The sequence below is a fragment of the Triplophysa dalaica genome, chromosome 8, assembly GCF_015846415.1.
Source record: "Triplophysa dalaica isolate WHDGS20190420 chromosome 8, ASM1584641v1, whole genome shotgun sequence".
NCBI classification, from domain to species: Eukaryota; Metazoa; Chordata; class Actinopteri; order Cypriniformes; family Nemacheilidae; genus Triplophysa; species Triplophysa dalaica.
The window spans coordinates 24,062,710-24,082,196 of record NC_079549.1 but is presented as its reverse complement, the minus strand read 5'-3'; the positions used below and the strand labels follow the sequence as shown (position 1 = coordinate 24,082,196).

The 19,487-nt window shown below is 39.0% G+C and overlaps 1 protein-coding gene across 1 annotated transcript; it reads right to left on the bottom strand.

The window, feature by feature from the left end:
* Positions 1–2,768: 2,768 nt before the first annotated feature.
* On the bottom strand, positions 2,769–18,619 carry marchf4b (membrane associated ring-CH-type finger 4b). The gene is made up of 4 exons (XM_056755080.1): positions 17,499–18,619; positions 5,317–5,472; positions 5,008–5,200; positions 2,769–3,939 (listed from the first exon to the last, which is right to left on the bottom strand). Exons 1-4 carry the CDS (start codon positions 17,829–17,831, stop codon positions 3,518–3,520), a joined length of 1,104 nt encoding a protein of 367 aa, XP_056611058.1. The 5' UTR covers positions 17,832–18,619; the 3' UTR covers positions 2,769–3,517.
* Between the last annotated feature and the right edge of the window lie 868 nt (positions 18,620–19,487).

Genomic DNA, 19,487 nt, shown 5'->3' with positions numbered 1-19,487 from the left:
CTCTCGGCTCATTTTGATGTTTTCAGATTGAAAAACTGCAGTGACCTGTAATGACTGTCATTTTAAACTTCAAAAAGAAGCTGGGAGCAATCTGACAACCTCTTTCCTTCTCTCTGTGGCCGGTATTGAGAGCGAGATGAAAGGACACAGAGAGAGAGCGATGGAAGAATTGCATGCTTTTCTGATCAGGCTGTATTTGAGATGTCTGGATAGCCCGTGTCAATTATGTATCGCTAGTTTTCATCTCAGTTTTTTTAAGCGTGCAACTTCTACTCATCTGAAAGTGAACGCTTTCTGATACCTTCAGTTTTTATGAGAAGACTCAGATCATCTTTGAGAATACATTCATGCCAAACAGCGTCTGAAGTGATGCAGTGATACAAGTGAAACCTAAACCTAAACACTGTCGTAACCCAAACTAGTGTGTTCACAATGAAAGTTCAAATGTGTTTTGCATTTGTTTGATGTTTGTAATAGGAAGCACCAATGAGCTCCTACTTTATCACCTATATTTCTTCTGTAATGCAGTATTTTTATAATTCATTTTATCTATACACATTTGCAAATATGTATTAGCATTGTCAACAGTTATATCTGTATCACAAGTAAAGTACACTGTATACTTTTTCCAGTAAAATTACAGTAAGGAAATATTCAAAGTTCAAAGGTGCCTTTTCAATCATTAGAGAATCTGCGATATTTCAAATGCTAAAATGATTCTGTTGCAGGAGTGCAGCCGTGCTTTACAAAATCACTAAAACTTTGGAAACGTTCATAGATTTCTTTAGAAATGCTTTGGTTCATTTCACTCTCGTATAATCTATATCTGATGATATTCATTAACGATAAACATTGACTTTCTCTGTTGTCTCTGCTTTAAACACACAGTATTGAAGGTGACGTCAAGAGAAATGGAGCAGATGAGTTCACGCTGAGCTCTGCAGGTTATTTCAACTCCTGCTGCACATTCGACTGAATTATTTAAAGAGTTTACAGGTTCCTCTTCACATCATTCATTCATTCATCTCACAGCGAACATGACCCGGAAACTCCACAATCCAAGAGAATTATTAAGGTAGAAACTGAAGTTTCATCTGATGCTTGTCATACATGAATTTTATTTTTTCAGTTTTATGAAATAGCAACATGACAAAAATATGGATCTCAGCACACTATGTAAAAGTCAATACATTTGATAGAAATATATAACGGAGAAACAAATCAACGGAGACGGAAAGTCTAGGAAATTTCACTTTAAACTGTCGTCATGTACTTACCGTACCCTCATGTCATTCCAAATCCAAAATAATCTTGAGTTCAGAATCTCATTTGTACTTTTGTATATTTGAACGTATATTGTCACAACTGGTCATATAAGATCCAATGAGGTCGCCAGTAAATGACCTCGCACAATCCAAAGGCACCGCTTTCTTCTGAATCTGTTCCTCAGATAGTAAGCATATGGCTTGACATATAGTCTATGTTTCTTGTGCTCCATTATCAGTGCTTAATAAAAATCACCATCCACATTCTGAATATGATAAAAATCATTCTGTCAGTGTGTCTGGAACAACACGAGGGTCAGTAGATAAAACTCAAAACCAATTCAATAGTTTGGCTTTTATATTCAAACCCAATGTTTTTTTGTACGAAATAAGGTAAACATTTTTTTAATTGTATTTTGTTTACACTGATCACAGGAACTGATCACATGGAGTAAACTGATGTTAAAGTCAACATGAAACCGTATTTTTGATTTCACGTTGACTCGATGTGCCTAACTGAAGATGTCGATGACCAGATCTTATCACAAGATGGCCATGAATATGAAAACATGCATTTCCAGCAAGCATATAAAGGGCGAGAGAGAGTGAGAGAGAGAGAGAGTGAGAAGGGGAGAGAAAGAGAGAGAGATAGAGTGAGTGAGAGGGGGAGAGAAAGAGAGGTAGAGAGTGAGAGGGGGAGAGAGAGAGATAGAGAGAGAGTGAGAAGGGAGAGAGAGAGAGTGAGTGAAAGGGGGAGAGAGAGAGTGAGTGAAAGGGGGAGAGAAAGAGAGAGAGAGAGAGAGAGAGAGAGTGAGAGAGAGAGAGAGAGAGAGAGAGAGAGAGAGAGAGAGAGAGTGAGTGAGCGGGGGGAGAGAGAGAGAGTGAGAGAGGGGGAGAGAGAGAGAGAGTGAGAGGAGAGAGAGAGGGAGAGAGAGAGAGAGAGAGAGAGAGAGAGAGGGGGAGAGAGAGAGAGTGAGTGAGCGGGGGAGAGAGAGAGAGAGTGAGAGGGGGAGAGAGAGAGATAGAGAGAGAGAGAGAGTGAGAGGGGGAGAGAGAGAGATAGAGAGAGTGAGAGAGTGAGAGGGGGAGAGAGAGAGATAGAGAGAGAGAGAGAGAGAGAGAGAGAGAGTGAGAAGGGGAGAGAGAGAGAGTGAGAGAGAGAGAGAGAGAGAGAGTGAGAGGGGGAGAGAGAGAGATAGAGAGAGAGTGAGTGAGCGGGGGAGAGAGAGAGAGAGAGAGAGAGAGAGAGAGAGAGGAGGAGAGAAAGAGAGAGAGAGTGAGTGAGCGGGGGAGAGAGAGAGAGTGAGAGGCTGTGCTTTTCAACTGAGTGATCTCATCAGAGGGGATGCTGCTGTCCATTTGTCAACATGTTGATTGACAGCTGCCAGTCATAATGTAAAGACAGTGAAAGGGTCAGAGGCCGATCCACGCCGTACATGTTATTGTAAACGTGTTTATCTCTCGAGCTGGGGTCATGAAATCTTTCCACATGTTTGTTGAGAGTTACATTTTGCACCGTTCTCTTTATTCAGACTTTAATTTGTTTAGCTTTGTTTCTGATGTCTGATTAGAAATTGCGTCTTTTGCAGTTTTGTAATCCACTGACAGTCATGTCAAGATACGGCACATGTTCCGATTATAACTTTACTGATGTTCATTTAAAGGAACAGTTCACCCATAAAAAACAAACATCTGTCATGTAGTCGTGTCCGCCCAAACCTTTTATAAAGTTGAAAGAACTTTTTCTTTAAAAGTCGTAGTTTTATGATTCCGTTTGTAAAGCTGCGCACCATGACTTTTTATGTTGGAAACTAAAATCTGTGTACTGAGCAAGTACACACAAGACATTAAGATCTGTCGCCTTACCCCCATTCACAATTTATAAAATGAAAAAAATCCACAAAAGGTATGTGAGTCGCCTGTAGTTTTGTGTTTCAAACACAGATGACGATAGAAAGGCAAAAATCACGGATTGCAACCTAAACAGCTTTTCTTCTGTGAACTGTTCCTTTAAATGCATTCTTTTTAATAGTCTGGACATCCGTTTGCGATCAAATGATTTGTAAAACCGTCTTTTAAGTGTGTGTCAGCATTATATTGGTCATTCTTGTCTCGGCGTCGATTATTAAAACCACATTTGGCTGAATCACCAGCAAGTCATAAATAATCCACAGACTGTGGTGAAAAGACACAAAGCGTTGTGCTTGTTGTCTCTATGTGACGTCCCACCGTAAGGCCTCCGGTCCATGTGTTCAGACAGTGGTCACTCTCATAACCAGTTCTCTAGGTTTGATGGTGTTACTGGTGCTGTCGGCTGGCGGCCCGCACGGCTCATGTGCTCGTAAGTGACTCAGTAAATGCAGGAGGTTGTATGGAGAGTGTTGGTCAGGCAGAGCCGTCCCGTCGCTGTCGGTCGAGTAAGAGTCCTGCAGGGTCACGGCGGCGTCTGTGTTCGTGATGGTGTCAGCCGGTGTCCCCGCGGCGACCATCAGAGAAGATGGAGAAGAGGATATTTCCTCTCTCTGGTTAAGCTGCGATCCGCTCGATTCCTCAGTGTTTTTTTTCTCCTCGCTGTCTCTCTTCTTGTCGTAATTTAAAACTTTCCACTGTTGGTTGACGGCCTGCCATCGATGGAATATTCGGAAGACGGAGGGTCCCTCGTGGACTATTAAAGCTGCGGGGAAATTTCATGGGGGTTATTCTTCTGTAACCAGTGCGTATCGGGGTGCAAAATGTAAGTAAATATAGACATGAACACAACTATGATTAACATTGATTCATGATCGCCCATCTTGTTTGTGCCTCTGTGAGCGATCTTTCTCAAAAATACAACTTTATTGCCAGTAAGAAGTTTTCAGTTGCAATTCATCTACACTGTATTGCACGCCTAAAGTCTGCCGCTGATGATGAATTTGTTTGATATGCCGGTTGGACAAAGACAAACAAACTGAATCATTCATCACATGCGTGTGGCGGAGTGTAAATGTGATTGACACAACGTGAGGTCGCATTTATTTTTTAACATGCTGAAATTTCGGACGCAAAATGTGCAATGACCTTTAAGCTACTGTTAACGGCACACTTGTTTTATAGTTTCCAACCTGATTTCACAAGAATTTGTAACTATTTTACGAGGTGGCTTATTCGTATGATTTTGTACGATTGGTAGAAAAAAGTTACCCTAACGTCACTGGTGCAAAATTGAACGAACGAGACCGTACAAATTCATATGAATTAGCCACCTTGTGAAAATGTTTTTGTAGTGAGTTCAGAAGTTTTAGTTTGTTTAACTAAATTATAATTTGTAACAATCGTTCATTCTTTCATTCTCGGGACTATCTCTCTTCCTCTCAAAACTCATTTTACGACTTTAAAAAGTCTCCATAACTTGTTTAATGCGTCTAACCTTAACTTTTTTATACAGTCAGTGTGTATGAGAGAGATGAGGAATTTGGTATCAGAGGAGGAAGTGTAATAATACAATGATGACCCGTTTCAAACAGTGTAAGAGTTCAGATGAGGTTTATAGCCTCAGTGTTGATGTTTCAGCTTCTCTCGCTGGTGTAGAAAACCATTGTGCTGAATGATTTATTTCACACTTCATGAATCTATAGAAATATCTGTCATAACCAACTGCAGGAATTCTCACACGGACGGTCAATGTGACCGAAACCTTACATCCGATGGATAATTCAAAACTAAACTGAACGAAGGTCAAGATGAACTTTGACACCACACGTACCAATGCAGACGATGTCCATGAAGCCGTACATCCCATAACAGATCTGAAACAGCAGGTCCTGTCGTTGCCATTTGGCAGACGGGCTGAAAGAAGACCACACCAGCCACGAGATACTGGCGATCAGAAACAATGAACCCAAGATAGCTGCTGCGATCTGAACCTTCTCAATAACCGTCAGAGAAATAGCTTGCCACTACAGAGAGAGAGAGAGAGTGAGAGAGAAAGAGAAAGAGAGAGAGCATGTATTTCTGGAATTAAACTGTTCTGTTGATTCTTGGTCATTAGATGATGATGTTGTCAGTGTTTTACCTGCAGTGGGTTCTTGGTGCTGATGGCGATGACCTGATACTTATAATAACACAGCTCACAGTTCCATGATCCTCTCTCACTGATCCACTTGATCAGACACGGTTGATGGGTGCTGCGGACCGACCCGCTACAGCGACATGGGCTCAACAGCTCACCCTGAACACACAAACACACACAAACACACACACGTGCTGTGATGTCACACTAGAACACCAGAGGTCAGCACACATGGGACACAGATGATTCTGAACAGAACAGGGCTGTCTTTTGGACAGTTTCTCAGATGTTAGAGCCTCATACCCACCTGAGTAAAAACACTGTTGTTCAAAAATATTTAAATGTTGTGTTATTTCAAGCCATCATTGGGTAATAAATGAACCTATCATGGCTTGTTTTAACCACATTCTGGGTTAAAGGTGCAGTGTGTAACAATTTTGCAGTAAAATATCCAAAACCACTAGGCCGGTGTAATATATTTTGTTCAGGTGAGTACTTACAATATCTCAAATGTTTCCAACTACTTGTAAATCGTGAGAAAAAGATTTTTCTCGTTCACGTGTGATTGATGGTCATCAGCGGTGGAGTTGGAGACCGTAGATCCCATCATTCCACCCTCCTTCACAACGTCATCAAGCTACGCCATTGTGGTCGATCGTGCGCCCTCTTGCGGCGGATTTTACAAACTGTGGCTTTTATTTAACACAACGGTTGGGTTTGTGCATATTTGACCCAACAATTGGCTTTTTTTGCGGGGTGTAGCGTAGTATACTTTAGTATACACTCGTAAACTAGTCAATTGTAGTAATGTAGTGTATTATAGTAATGAGGGCACATTGTTGATGTAAAAAAGGTGCTACAAAAGGTTCTTTACAGCGATGCCACAGCGGAACCATTTTTGTTACCCCAGAACCTTTTATACAAATGAACCATTTCTGTCTCTTAATCAGAACACGCCTGGCCCAAAGTTAACTTCCACTCTGTGTTAGGTTATAACCAATAAATAAATAATGAACTAAATCAATAAATACTTTATTTAATATTTCATTTATATGATCCTCAGAGGATTTAGGCTGCATTATCTAGATCAACCGGAACCAGGAACACATCCAACAACAAATGATGCACTTGTTGCATCAAAGAGTGCAGAACAGTACTCTACTCTCAGCCAGTCTTGTCTCTTTGTTCCAAGGTTACCGCAGGATGCAGTTCATGCCCAGACCTGATGGCAGAGCTGAGAATGGAAAGCGGTGACCTGACAAGTGCTAAGAGGATAGAGCTGGATAAAGGACGCGACAACTTTGTTTTTCCTACAACATTTCAAATGCTATTAGATTGTTAATGATAATCTTTAATCCTTAATTTTTATATTTTTACTAAGCCTTGTTGTGCAAGCACTGTTGAGCTTGTGCAGAGGCAGCAGCTTTTGCCAGAGGGGAACTGGAATCCCCTGGTTGGGCCTGGGTTCCCCTGAGGTTTTTTTTCTCGATGGGAGTTTTGGGTTCCTCACCACCGTTTGCATATTGTTTTGCACTATCTGCCTGGCCGGGGGGGCTGCTTTAGAATTCATACTTGTATTAAATGTGTCTCATGTACAGCTGCTTTGTAACAATGAAAATTGTAAAAAGCGCTATATAAATAAAGTTGAGTTGAGTTGAGAGTTGAACTGTAATTTATATCAATATTTTATTATGCTGTATATTATTAATATATATAAAAGTACATTATTGTCATGGATTCCAGGTGACAGAACCATAGCGCAAACAATTTATAGGACGCAAGTCTTTTAATCAAAACAAAACCCCTCGATGGGTGAAAAGACAGGGCAACAGAAATCTATACAATGAATGAACCAAAACTTGATTTGATTTGACTTGACTTGACTTGACTTGACTTGACTTGACAAGACTTGACTTGACTAGAATAGGTGAACCTCTAACACATAGAATAATACAAAATGAACCAGCACAGGACAGCAAACAGAAGGGCATTAAACAGATAAACTAACAAGGGCTCATAACGATGGGCAGGTGTGGGGAATCAGGGGGCGGAGTCAGGAGTCCACACGGGAGAACACATGGCACGCCAAAACAAAAAATGCCATGCGACTCACACGAAACACTGTCATGACCATGCCACAAGACTAGAAAAGGATGAGAATGTGAGGGAGGATCATGAAATACACAAATATTTATTAGTTAACACAATGTTTCAGTCTGACATATTCTACACACAACGGTCCGATTTATTTAACTTTGTTTTAACTAATAAATATTTGTTGAAGTATTGGTATTGTGCGGGATCTCATCCTTTTGTTAGTGTTCGGCAGTGGTGTTGGACTATTTTTCCTTTACGCACCTATCCGTCTTCAGGTGTGCTGAGTTTTTGTTGATTAATAGTTTTTATTTAACCATTCAGCCAAAAATGATTTTTCCACGTCATCATGAGTGTACTACACTATTCTAGTTCACTATTGGCCATTTATATGTTGTAACACAAATCAGATACACAGGGATGTCCACATCAGTCCTTGATCATTGCATCTATCACACATCTCATCATTTCATGCACGGTTTCTTCATGAATGAAATCACAGAATGCATGCGAATGAAAACGATTCGGTCAATGTAAAGCTCAAATGTTGTGTGTTTTTGTGTGTGTTTCAGACAGAAATGCGATTTGTTCCACTTTCTCTTTCAGGTGAGCTGCTGTCACGATGAAGTCTTTTTCTGATTGACATCTGGCAGTGACGCGCTCAGGAAACTCTCAGCATGTTTATGGGTAAGTGAGTTTTGTGCTCAGGTCGGCAGTGTTAAACGGATGTGTATCGATGTCGTGTGTGTGAAGCGTAACTGAAGAACAGACATGTGAACAGGATGTTTCACGCCTCCTGACCCCAAAACACACGCATGATGACAGACGCTTGATATGTTGTCAGGTCTGAGAACACTTCTCATGTTATCGCTTATATATACTTTAAGATACATGACGGAGATCTCAGCGTTTGTGTTTCATTCATGGCTTTGCCTTGAAAACAAAAATGCTGACATACAGTCAATTTCATGAGAAAAGCTTGAGGTCTTCAACTTTAAAAGAAAAGCCACAGTATGAAAAACTCTTTAATATCTCAGTAATTTCTCCTAGATATCAATGAGATTAAATGGAGAGCAAACGGAATCTCATCTGCGTCTCAGTGATGTCTCTTGAGAATACGAATCGGAAATCTCACAAACTTCATCAGTTTCAGAAGAGATGTCGATTAAGATCTCAATACGAACTCAAACATTTCTCATCAAATTTACCCAAATCCAGTTTATTTGACTTTGACAATCTACAGAAATTTTACACCTCCATACTTTTCAATTGTTTCACCAATTGTTGTCTTTTATTTCTCATAAGCAATTTTTAGGAGAAACGTGAGTCTAAAGGTGTCTTGGAGAAACTTCTGAGTTATTAAAGAGCTCTGGTTTGTGTTTATCTTTCATTCTGGATTGAATAACACAGTGAAAGCCGCCTGAAGCTCAGCTGAACATCACTATTGCGTAAACACCACCCCTGATGCTCCTTCAGCCGAGAGGAGCAGTCGCTCCGTCACAGCATCAGAGGAAATAGAAAGGGAGGGTTGGTACCCGTCTGCAGATGGACATAGTGGGAGTGAGTTGGCCGGACAGTATGAGGAGAGCAGGAATAGCCAATGGGATGAAAGCGGCACAGGAGGAGACGGGGAGCGCGTCCAAACCTGCGGGCTAATCCTCCTCCCAGTTCTCAGGACAGAAATATGAGTCTCATGACAACTGTGACAATCTGTTTCTCTTACTCCACCATCACACTGATCGACGCTGCAGATGAATGCCAGAGATCACTTCACGTCTGACCACACATGGGTTCAGTGTTTCTGCGGTTCAGAGGTTGTGGGTTTGATTTCTAGGGAACACAAAAACTGATCAAATGTAGAGATCAAATGCGCAGTGAGTCACTTTGGATAAAATGTGAATTTAACACTAACTCCATTCAAGATGTCATGAAAACAACATGTGTAGTGTGTATAGAAGTCAAGTAGTTGACAAAAACAAGTACACTTTAAGTTGCAAAGTATGGCTGCGTCCAAATACCCCCACTTGCGTTCTTTGCTCTTGACCACTTGACTCTTTCATGACATATTTCCTGTTTTTGGTCAGCGTGAGGATCCTGAGTGGCGTGTATTTCTAACCCGATGGGACAACATGAAATTTTAACTAATGTGGTGTTTCTAATTATAAGATAAAAAGCAGTTTTACATAATACATAACTCTGGGGTTTTCACCAACCATAGAATAAATAGATATGACCTGAAAAAGTAGTTGCACTGGAATGCTTTACGCAACATCTCGCGAGACCCTAGCAAAAAGTCTCGTGATGCATGATGGGATACACTAAGAATGCATTAAGGGCACTGCGCTATGGCGTTTTTAAGACATTGGACAGACTTGCGCTCTTACTTCCTGTTGCGTGTACGTGCTCTCAAGTGGCCGCAAGTGGGGAATTTGTTCACCTTTATTCTGAGTATACTTCAAGAGTATTTCTATACTTCTGCGACTAAATTGTCATACTTTTTCATTTATAAAAGCATACTTTATGTGTAACCAGAGTAAACTTTGAGTATTACAACTATGAGTGGATAAGCTCTCTAAGTGAACTGACACTAAAATGTAAATTAAAAGTATACTTTCTTATTTTTTTAATTGAAAAGAAGTACACTAATAGCACACTTGAAAAACGTATTCCTGAGAAGTTAAATAGTCTACACTACAAAGCACGGATGTAGCGTGTGAACAAATGTATACGCTTACATTTATATAATATATAATATAAATTATTTTACATTTCGTACATAAGGCTTCAAATCAATAAAATCAACACCTGTTCGCTAAACAGAAAAAAACAACGATGCAGTAATCTGCATGATTGGCTCCCGCTGCAGTGCATTCTGGGAGACGGAGACAAGCATCTAGCACCACCAACATCACTGTGGCTCTGCGCCAAAACCCGGTGAGCTGTCTATGTAGACTGCGCTTTAAGGGCGTGCTCAAGACACAATGACACACAACAAGCTACACAAGACTACACCTAAAAAAAAACTATGCATGAAAGCTCATCTCAGTGGTTCATTGTGTTGGTTTAACTACATCTTGTGGTTGTTTGTACTTTGTAGGTCACATGACACACCGGTCAAAGGATAATTGACAAAATTAGTGTGTCCAAAACACACCAGTTCACACACCTGCATATCTACAAAACACACCTCATCTGTCAAGAAGTAAGTTTTTCTTTAAATACATTAAATATACTGTGAAATAACTCAAACAAAATTGTGAACTAGTAAACTATCAATATAAGTTAACTGTTGTAGCACAAAAGAAAAGAAAAATGTTCTTCTGAACTAATTGTGTCACTTTAATTGAATACACTTTTATAAATTAAAAAGTAAATTAATTTAGTCCCAAGCACTATTGAAATATTAAACTGAAAAAACAACAGCTGATAGGATTTACCTAATTTTTTTGAGTTAATACGTTTATGTGTACAGTTTTTTCAAGTAAAATTTAAAGTTTTTAAAGTAAAAATTACATTTTTATTGTGTTAAGGTTTTGCACACAGTATTTGAAAGTAAAATCTATGCAAATAACACAAACAATTAAGTAAACCCTATTAGTTGTTTTTTTCAGTGTAGTATATTGATATACTTACATAATTTTACTCGAACTATACATAACAACTACACATAATAAAATGAACTTGAAGTACTTATATTTGGTAACTACTGTGTGCTCAAAGACTGAAAGCTTTATCAAATGAGCCCAGTGACTTATTAAATAAATGCACAAGGTGTGGGTTGATGTGACACTTAAAAACGTCTGAGAGGTTTTCAGTTTCCTCTCCGGTGGGCATCAGGTGCGTGTATGTCACAGTTGTTGTGTTGGCAGGGGATTTTCCATTCTAGGTACAGAGCTAAAGGATCTCAGTCAGATTGTAAGTCACCCGTAAAACCGTTCTGAATTCTAAATAAGTATGACTCAGAGATAAATAAACATCTGAGCAATGATGGGTGGATGGTGACGGGAGTCTCGCATCGACACTTAAAGGAGGACAGAAAGCGTTTAATATGGACACACGACTATTTAAAGATGAAGACACATCACACAGAAAACTGCCAAAGAAACACGACACTCAAATATACGCCAGAGAGACGATTTTAAACCGCTGGAGGTTTTTCATTTCTTTCATTTTTTTCAAAGCATTATCCGTGTTTTTTGTAGTGATGAATGAAAATTGTAAATGCTCTCTCATTTGTAAGTCGCTCTGGATAAAAGCATCAGCTAAGGGATAAATGTAAATGGAGAATCTCTCATTGATCATTTACTGGGAAAAGACAAACACAATTGATAATTTTGTTGAAAAGTGCTTGCGGGAAAACTACTTATCACTGTAATGATCGGGTCGTTTTTGTAAATGTGTCAGTCTGATGACTAATGAATTTTAATGTGAATGAGAACGTCAGGATTACAAGAGACGTCATATTCTGAGTTAAAGAAAAACAAGTATGAGCAAACAGGTGAGCTGGACACATGTGGGATGTAAAATCTTTTTGATATCATGTTATCGCATTAGCAAAATGGCCCCAATATTATGGTGGTCACATGACTGTAAACGACAGGTCTTCCGGGCCTGACATACAGAATGTTAGAAAAATAATAGATGTGACCTTTGGCAAGGTCTATCAGATGCAATGATTTTATTTTATAAAGGGGATTTTTATGTCATTTGACCCATCTCATAATATAACTCATATCTCTACGCAACAGTTAGGATCAGAGGATAAAGAAAAGAGGATGCTTATGAGACGTTTCCAAGTCATATGCTATTTTAAATATTGCAATAAATACCGTACCGTGGAACTTATATCAAGGTATTATCGTACAGTGAGATTTGGATATTGTTACATCCCTAGAACAAAGTGTTATTCTCTTACAAAAAGTATACAGAACTTCACAATTATTATGTACTTAAATTAAAAAAGCAAAGATTGTGTATATTTTAAGTACATTTTATGTAGTAAGCATAGTATACTAATGCCACTAATGTAAGTGTACTGTTTGGACTTAATATGCCCACTTTGTATTTAAAAAGTATACAAAAATATCTAATTCTAATTTAGTACAGTTTACAATATTTTTTTTTATTTGTACTGCATACAAGCGAACCTATACTGATAGTTTACTAGTTCAATACTTATACTACACTTTTAGTTTATGAAAGTATAAGCATTAAAGTATATTCTCAGTAAACTATTAGTTTGGTAGTGTCTATAACCGGCAACAACATAAAATGGCCCAAACTTAATTTTGGGTAGACCTCTGAAAAGAATCAATAACCGCTACTTTTAATGTAATTTAATACACATTAATTCACAATAAAATATTCATATTAATTAATACATATTTAATTTGAAATAAATTGATATGTTATAACCAAACACAGATTAGAAGTTAACTTCAGCCCAGGTTTAACCATATGGCAAGCAAGCTAAACTTTTCTTTAAGAATACTTAGAATGCATTATTATACTTTCGAGTATACCTCTGTCAAAAGACAAGTATAAGGGCGTCATTATAAGTATAGTATGCTTAGTATAGTAGACAAAAAAAAGCTGTTACTCTTGTTTTATTGTAAAAGATGTACACTCATGGCACGTTTCTTATGTCCAGTTTTTGTATGTGTTATGGTATTGTTATTTTAAATATGTGTCGCCCCTCACATTTCTACCAAGTCGTGTAAGAAGCTTTAAGATTCTTCTACTTTTACAAACTACTTCTGGGTTCAAGCAGCATCCGTGCTGCACTAAAGAGGCCAAATGAATAGAATCTGTCATAAATAAAAGAACATATGCTGGGAGGAGCAGCCTTTGACTCTTAATGAAACACAAATGTAGTTCACAACAAAAGACGGCCTTGAGCAATTCTGAAGAACTATTTTCCATCGCTGGCTTGCTGGAGGACACTGAGTATTCAGACCTCTATTGGACGTGATGTGAATTTAATGTGGCGGAGAAGTGGCGTGTAGACCTGAGCGAGCGAGCAAAAGAGAGAGAGAGACTGTCTAGCATGTCTGATGCAAAATAATGTCCTTATCCGCTCTAGCCATAAAAGCACAGAGAGAAAGTGTGCACGGCATTCGATGTCTGAAGATTTTTACCGAGCGTAACTAACTGTAGTCAGCCGAATGTACTGAACGTGTTGAATAAATCATTCTCACTTATTACAAAAGAATCTCTATGTTAGTGGGAATATTCAGCTGGGATTTCTCACCTATTTGTGAAGAGGTCATGAATTCACTCGCAGTCTCTTGATACTGCACCCGTCACCTGGAGACATGAGTTTGTTTCCTATATTTTCTCTTTAGTGGCTTTATATTCACCACACAGAGCTCAGGAGAGAGGTAACACTCAAGATGTGTGAGTAGGCACAGATGGTTTATTAAAAAAAAAAAAGTCCAACTTTGGAACATTGACGTCTTTGCCTTTATTCAAAATAAAGATGTAATAAACATGTATCTGTGTAAATTGAAGCTCAGCTTTTAAAAGAATTAAAGAGGTTTGGCAAAAAAATCCATCACATGAGTCAATCCAGTCTCAAGGCAGTTCGTGACATAGTCGCGACATTTACAATCAATTCATGTTCATGGACACGAATTCCACATTTTCTTCATGCCAGTCAGCACGATTTTTTTTCTGTGTCACTGGCATGACTTCTTTTTCGTGCCCTCAGCACAACTTTCAGTATATACATACTGTATATATGTTTCTAAGCTTCCAAAGTGCTCGAATTGAACCAAGTCTTATGGGGGTCCCCCTCATAAGACTTTTTTTGGTGGGGGTTAGTCTCGCAATATACAATTGATACAAAATACACAATATATTTGATTATAATATGCATAACTATATACTACTATATTTAAAACAGGGTTACATAGAAGAACAGGCTTCTTTCAGTGTCCTGCGCTTAGCAGTCTTTAGACGTGGGGCGGGGCGTTTCAAATTTAAAGAGACATGACAACTAGCCCATAAACAAACTGAATATAAATTATTGTAAATAATTAATTCACAAAATTTACCACATCCATTGCATTAATTTGATCACATTTGTCAATATAATTTTTACTCAAATACAAATATCTGAGGGACCCCCAAAGTCCATTTTTTAAGGGGGTCCCTAATTCTTTATGGGGGATCCCGGATCCCCCCAGCCCCCCTTCAATTTAGAGCACTGAGCTTCCCCTTACCTCACTCGAACCCTTAAATCACAGATGCAAAGTCAAATTTTGCAAAACAAATGCATTTTACGAGGTGTCTGATCAACGATAAAAGTCCGCCCTGAAGCCCAAACCCCCTCCAACATCACAGGGGTGAAGTAAGATCATAATAAAGCGTTTAAATGACACTATAGGAATGGCATGGCTTTATTATTGCGTTCTTCTATCATTTTTTGCATACTTCACATCCAACATTCATACGTACAGTACAAACCTAACCCATCTGAAAGACCAACTCATAAAATAGTGTATTCCTGTGAGATCATGCTGAGAAGACATCTGAAGATACAGAGCCACTGAAGTACTGAGTGATGTGACTCAATGTTAGTGTTTCAACAGCATCTGCCACCCTCCCAGTGAACCAGTGCCTGTCGAATCAGCAGAAAACAAGCATGAATCAGCCCGAGAGGATTCGAGATGGAGAACACAACTCATAAGGGCCTTCATTTCAAACACTCTGTATCTGTAAGACATCAGTTCCACTTCATCTCATCTCATCACACGAAACACAACAACACATTTAACAAAAGAGAAGCTTTGATCACACACTGACTGCAACAATGTGTGTCATCATTCTCTTGGGTCTAACAAACATCATTCTGTACTTTGCACTTAAAGTGAAGAGATCATCCTGTCCGCTGTAGGGTAACAATCTCATGGATGAACACAAAGACTGGGTTATATCTCAACCGAAGATGTGAGTATCTGGTGATAATAAAAACACTGAAGAGGTACTTCTCTGAGTCATAAACCGGCCATATAAAATACAAACACACCACTCTCTTTATAATTTGAGTCTTAAAGTCTCAAGTACAGAAGGAATATTTTCAATGTTATCGCTGTGAAAACGGATTGCACAATTTAAAAGGAATTAAAAAATATATCACATTGCTTTGGCTGACAGATGTTGTGACATAAAATCATAGTTATACAGAGAGACTGGGGCTAGTTGTCACATAACGCTATATTAAAAAATGAAAAAATACGATAAAACTGCTAGAGGGCAATTCCGTGAAAATGTCAACCTTACCATGAAAAATTCAGTTTTAACCAATGTATTTTACTATGGTAACAGCACAGATTTGAACATTTGGTGGTTCATATACCCATGTGAGATATCTCTACTCAAATTTTTAAAGCATTTGTTTTATTTTAAGTTCATGATTTTTCATTGTCAGGTAAGTCATTTTCAGGATTTTCACATCCATTAACGCTGCATATTCCTCATAAATGGACACATGAAAATTAAAATAAAGTAACTATTAGATGTTCTATAAAGAGGTTTATATACTATGTTTAGACTTTATCAACAAGGGTTCAGTAAAATATAAACAGATGATTCAATATATTCATAAAAAATCATTTTCAGAGCATTTTAATGTCACGTCCATAAAGCTGGAATTGCCCTACATTAAAAAAACTGGTTGAGTTGAAAAATCACAGCTGTAAAAGATTTAACAATTGTGATTATTCTTATAGTAAAATAATGTAAAATGCATGTTTTTTGTTTGTGAAGTGTGTTTGAAAATCTTTGTAAAATTCCACCAGATCTACAGTAAAATATCATTTAAAACTTATTCCTGTAAGATTAACAATGAAAAACTGTTAGAGAATGTTCTTATATGTGACTCGGCAATGTACATTAGAGTGTTTTATGTCACATTTTATGTTGTAAAGTTAACGTTTACGGCATTATTTAAGGGTCACGAATACACAAATCTTTGCTATAATGCATACAATTTTGTGATCGTATTTCTGTTGGGTTTAATCGGCACACATTTCCTAAGCAACTGTTTTTTAACAGTGTCTCTTTAAAGCAAATACAGGTCAGGGCAGATGTTGGATGTTTACGCAATTTTATAGAATAAATGAAAGAAATATCACGTTCATGCTCCGCATTTGAGTGATTGGACTTTTGTGACAACTAGTCTAAGTCTCTATAAAAATTCAAACAATTGAATGTTTTGGCATTGCATTGACCAATCGACTGTCTTGACTTCCAACCCTCTCAGGACGAAAGTAATGGATCTCTCTCTGCTCACCCGGCTCACGTTACCTTCTGTCAGGTGTGTAGACACATTTCAGGTAACACACAAGCTTATGCACACTTTGTTTGCTGTCTTTCTTGCCCCAGTTTTTCATTTACTGTGACTTGGCACTACCTACCGTATCACTGAAACAAGTGTGAAGTAAACGTGTTTTCTGTTGTAAATGCTTGTGAATCACCTGCCCTTTGGGCGATGACGCTGTGCCGGTATTTGAAGCTGAAAGCGATTTGCATATACACATGCATCATTCATGAGCTCTGCTCTGAGCCACAGCTTTCCTCCTAAAACAACAAGCTTTAAGAAAGGTAAATACTCCAGTGGAAAATGAAAGGGCAAGACCTAACAATGATGAGGTTCATCAGACAAACAAAGGTTCTCCGGCGGAGAAGCTCAAGCTCAAAAACCATGTTCACTGCACTGGGTCCTTTAAGAAAAAGGTTACTTCAAGCACACTTTGCTTCACAGTTTTAGCTCAACAAATTGTTTCTGGATTGTTTTGAGCAGCACAAAGTTGTGAACTTTGTGAAACTTAAATGGAGAAGTGTTTAAGAGTTTTTTCATAAAACCTGAAAAACGAAGGAAATTGAATTGGAAAATTAAGTCAAAGTTAGAGCGAACGCATGTTTCCAGTTATGTTCACATCAGTATCCAAAGAAGTGCAGAAATGTAAATTCTTAGACAAACATCTTCAATCTCGTTCTTATGTTTTGTGCCACATCCTAACATTTTTGTTGTTGTGCAAATCTATTAGACTTGATGCTGCGTGCTTGTTTAATAGAATAGCATATACCTGTTCCGGCCCTTGGAAGCATATCCTACATACAGGAGTGCCTTCAGCATAACTGATGAAGGAGAATCTATCATCCCTGCGGTCCTTTAAGAACTCCTCCGCCACGGCACCTGTCCACCCCGACCCGTCTGCAGGTCCCTCCTGCCCTGTAGCGTCTTCTGTGGACGGGGTACTCCAGTGTTGAAGCCGGTGAGCTCGTACGCTATTGTTGTTATGTGAGGCATAAGGAGCGATTCCGGCCGTTTGTCCGCTCATGGGGCTCGTATTAGCCTGTGGCCGGAGCAGAAACACCTTAAGGTCACCGAATAAAACGCAACAGCGGCTTTTCAGCATGCCGTGACCCCCCAGTTCAACCAAGATGGAAAAAGTAGTCCAGAAGACACTGTCTTTGTGCACCAAAGTTTTGGGGCCCCTTTTAGTTCAGATTGAAGAACGAATGCACGAAGGCCATTGTATTCCAAGCTTCAGTCAAACGCTGTGTCTGCCAATTCAATTATCCTCCGTGGGTTCATCAAAAATTCATCCCAGAGGTTAAAAAGGTCAGCAAACAGGTGTCGAAAGCCATACGCTTATTCAGGACATCAACGCATCCCTGCGGAGTTTGTAATCCAGCACCTGTTCTCCTAAAGATAAAGACTCATGTCACACGAGTCATGAAGCTTCTGTATTACCTGGAATCATTCTCCATGCGCTGAACTTTTGAGATTCTTGTGTGTAAAGCTCATGCAGGTATAAAGAGCTCGTGCACCTAAAGATTAAAGCACTACCTCTGGCGAAAGCGTGCGGTGGCACTTCCAAACATATCTGCAGGTGATGATGCCGTCTGCACGCGCCGCGGTTATATCGTGGGTTTTTACCAGACGTGCTGCGGTTCTAGTGAACGAGCTCTCTCATTGCCGAGTGTTAGATCTGTCATGACGGATGCGCTCGGGGAATCGGACGCTGCGCATCGCCTTCGCGTCGAGTTGCGTGATCCCTCGGGTTAATTCACCAGGGAGACACGATCCACGCAGCCGTGAGACCCTCCACATCCACGAGAGATTGTCGGATGCGGCGCTTTCAGCACTCCGCTTCCCGGGACAGCTCCCGAGCAGAACACGTCACGCGGCGCGAAGGGATGCAGGAGGAGGGACCGCAAGATGATGATGATGATGATGGGCAGCTTCACTTCTCATGACTTTACTCTGAGTTGCCCGTCACGTCACTTTAATCGACGTGTTTTGATCGTTTCAACAGCGTCAGATATGTTTGCTAGTTTTTAAAGTGTTTTTTACACGCATCTATGCTTTCGGAAGATGCTTTTGTCTATATGTTTGTTCCCGAACTTCTAAACCAAAAGCACTCAACGTAATTCTTAGAATAGTGTACATTATATGCATCATATGTATTTTACACACGTGGAGGACTTTGAGATTTTTAATATTTAAAAAAATCGAAATGTGAAGTTCTTTATAAATAAAATGTTATTATTATGTATGTAAAGGTTCATTTAAACCAACGACTAAGATTGTCAAGCTCTTTTAAGTCATAAAAATACACAACTGCAAAACCCTGAAAACGTTTAAGACACCTTTACAACCGCATTGCAACGCCCTGACAACACCCTCTGACGTATATAGACTTTATAAATAACTAACATTTAATTAATAAACTTTTCTGTTTATATAAGTGACCATGTGGCTAGTTCCGGTGTGAATATAATATAATCATACTTGTTATGAACTCAATGACCCCACTGGGACAATTTGTGAATATGAATGCTTTTTTTATTTATGTATGTTTCATTTATTGCGTCACAACTGTTGTATAGTTTCTTTTTTAATGAAACTTCTGTAACATGCAGTTTAATGGCAGGCACTAACGTGTGAAATCAGATGTATGACGTTTAATACATTTTCCTAAATAAAACAAGACCGGCATCTGCTGTCTTGCTATATGACATACACGCTTATAAGAATAAATAAACACTATCATTACATCACCCGGCAT

Bases quoted from the DNA above. Each gene is read 5' to 3' on its own strand.
- marchf4b (XM_056755080.1), bottom strand. From the start codon at position 17,831: ATGCTGAAAAGCCGCTGTTGCGTTTTATTCGGTGACCTTAAGGTGTTT. The intron at 5,201-5,316 runs GTAAAACACTGA...CTCTCTCTGTAG, and splicing joins GCACCAAGAACCCACTGCAG to TGGCAAGCTATTTCTCTGAC. The intron at 3,940-5,007 runs GTACGTGTGGTG...ATTTCCCCGCAG, and splicing joins CATGGACATCGTCTGCATTG to CTTTAATAGTCCACGAGGGA.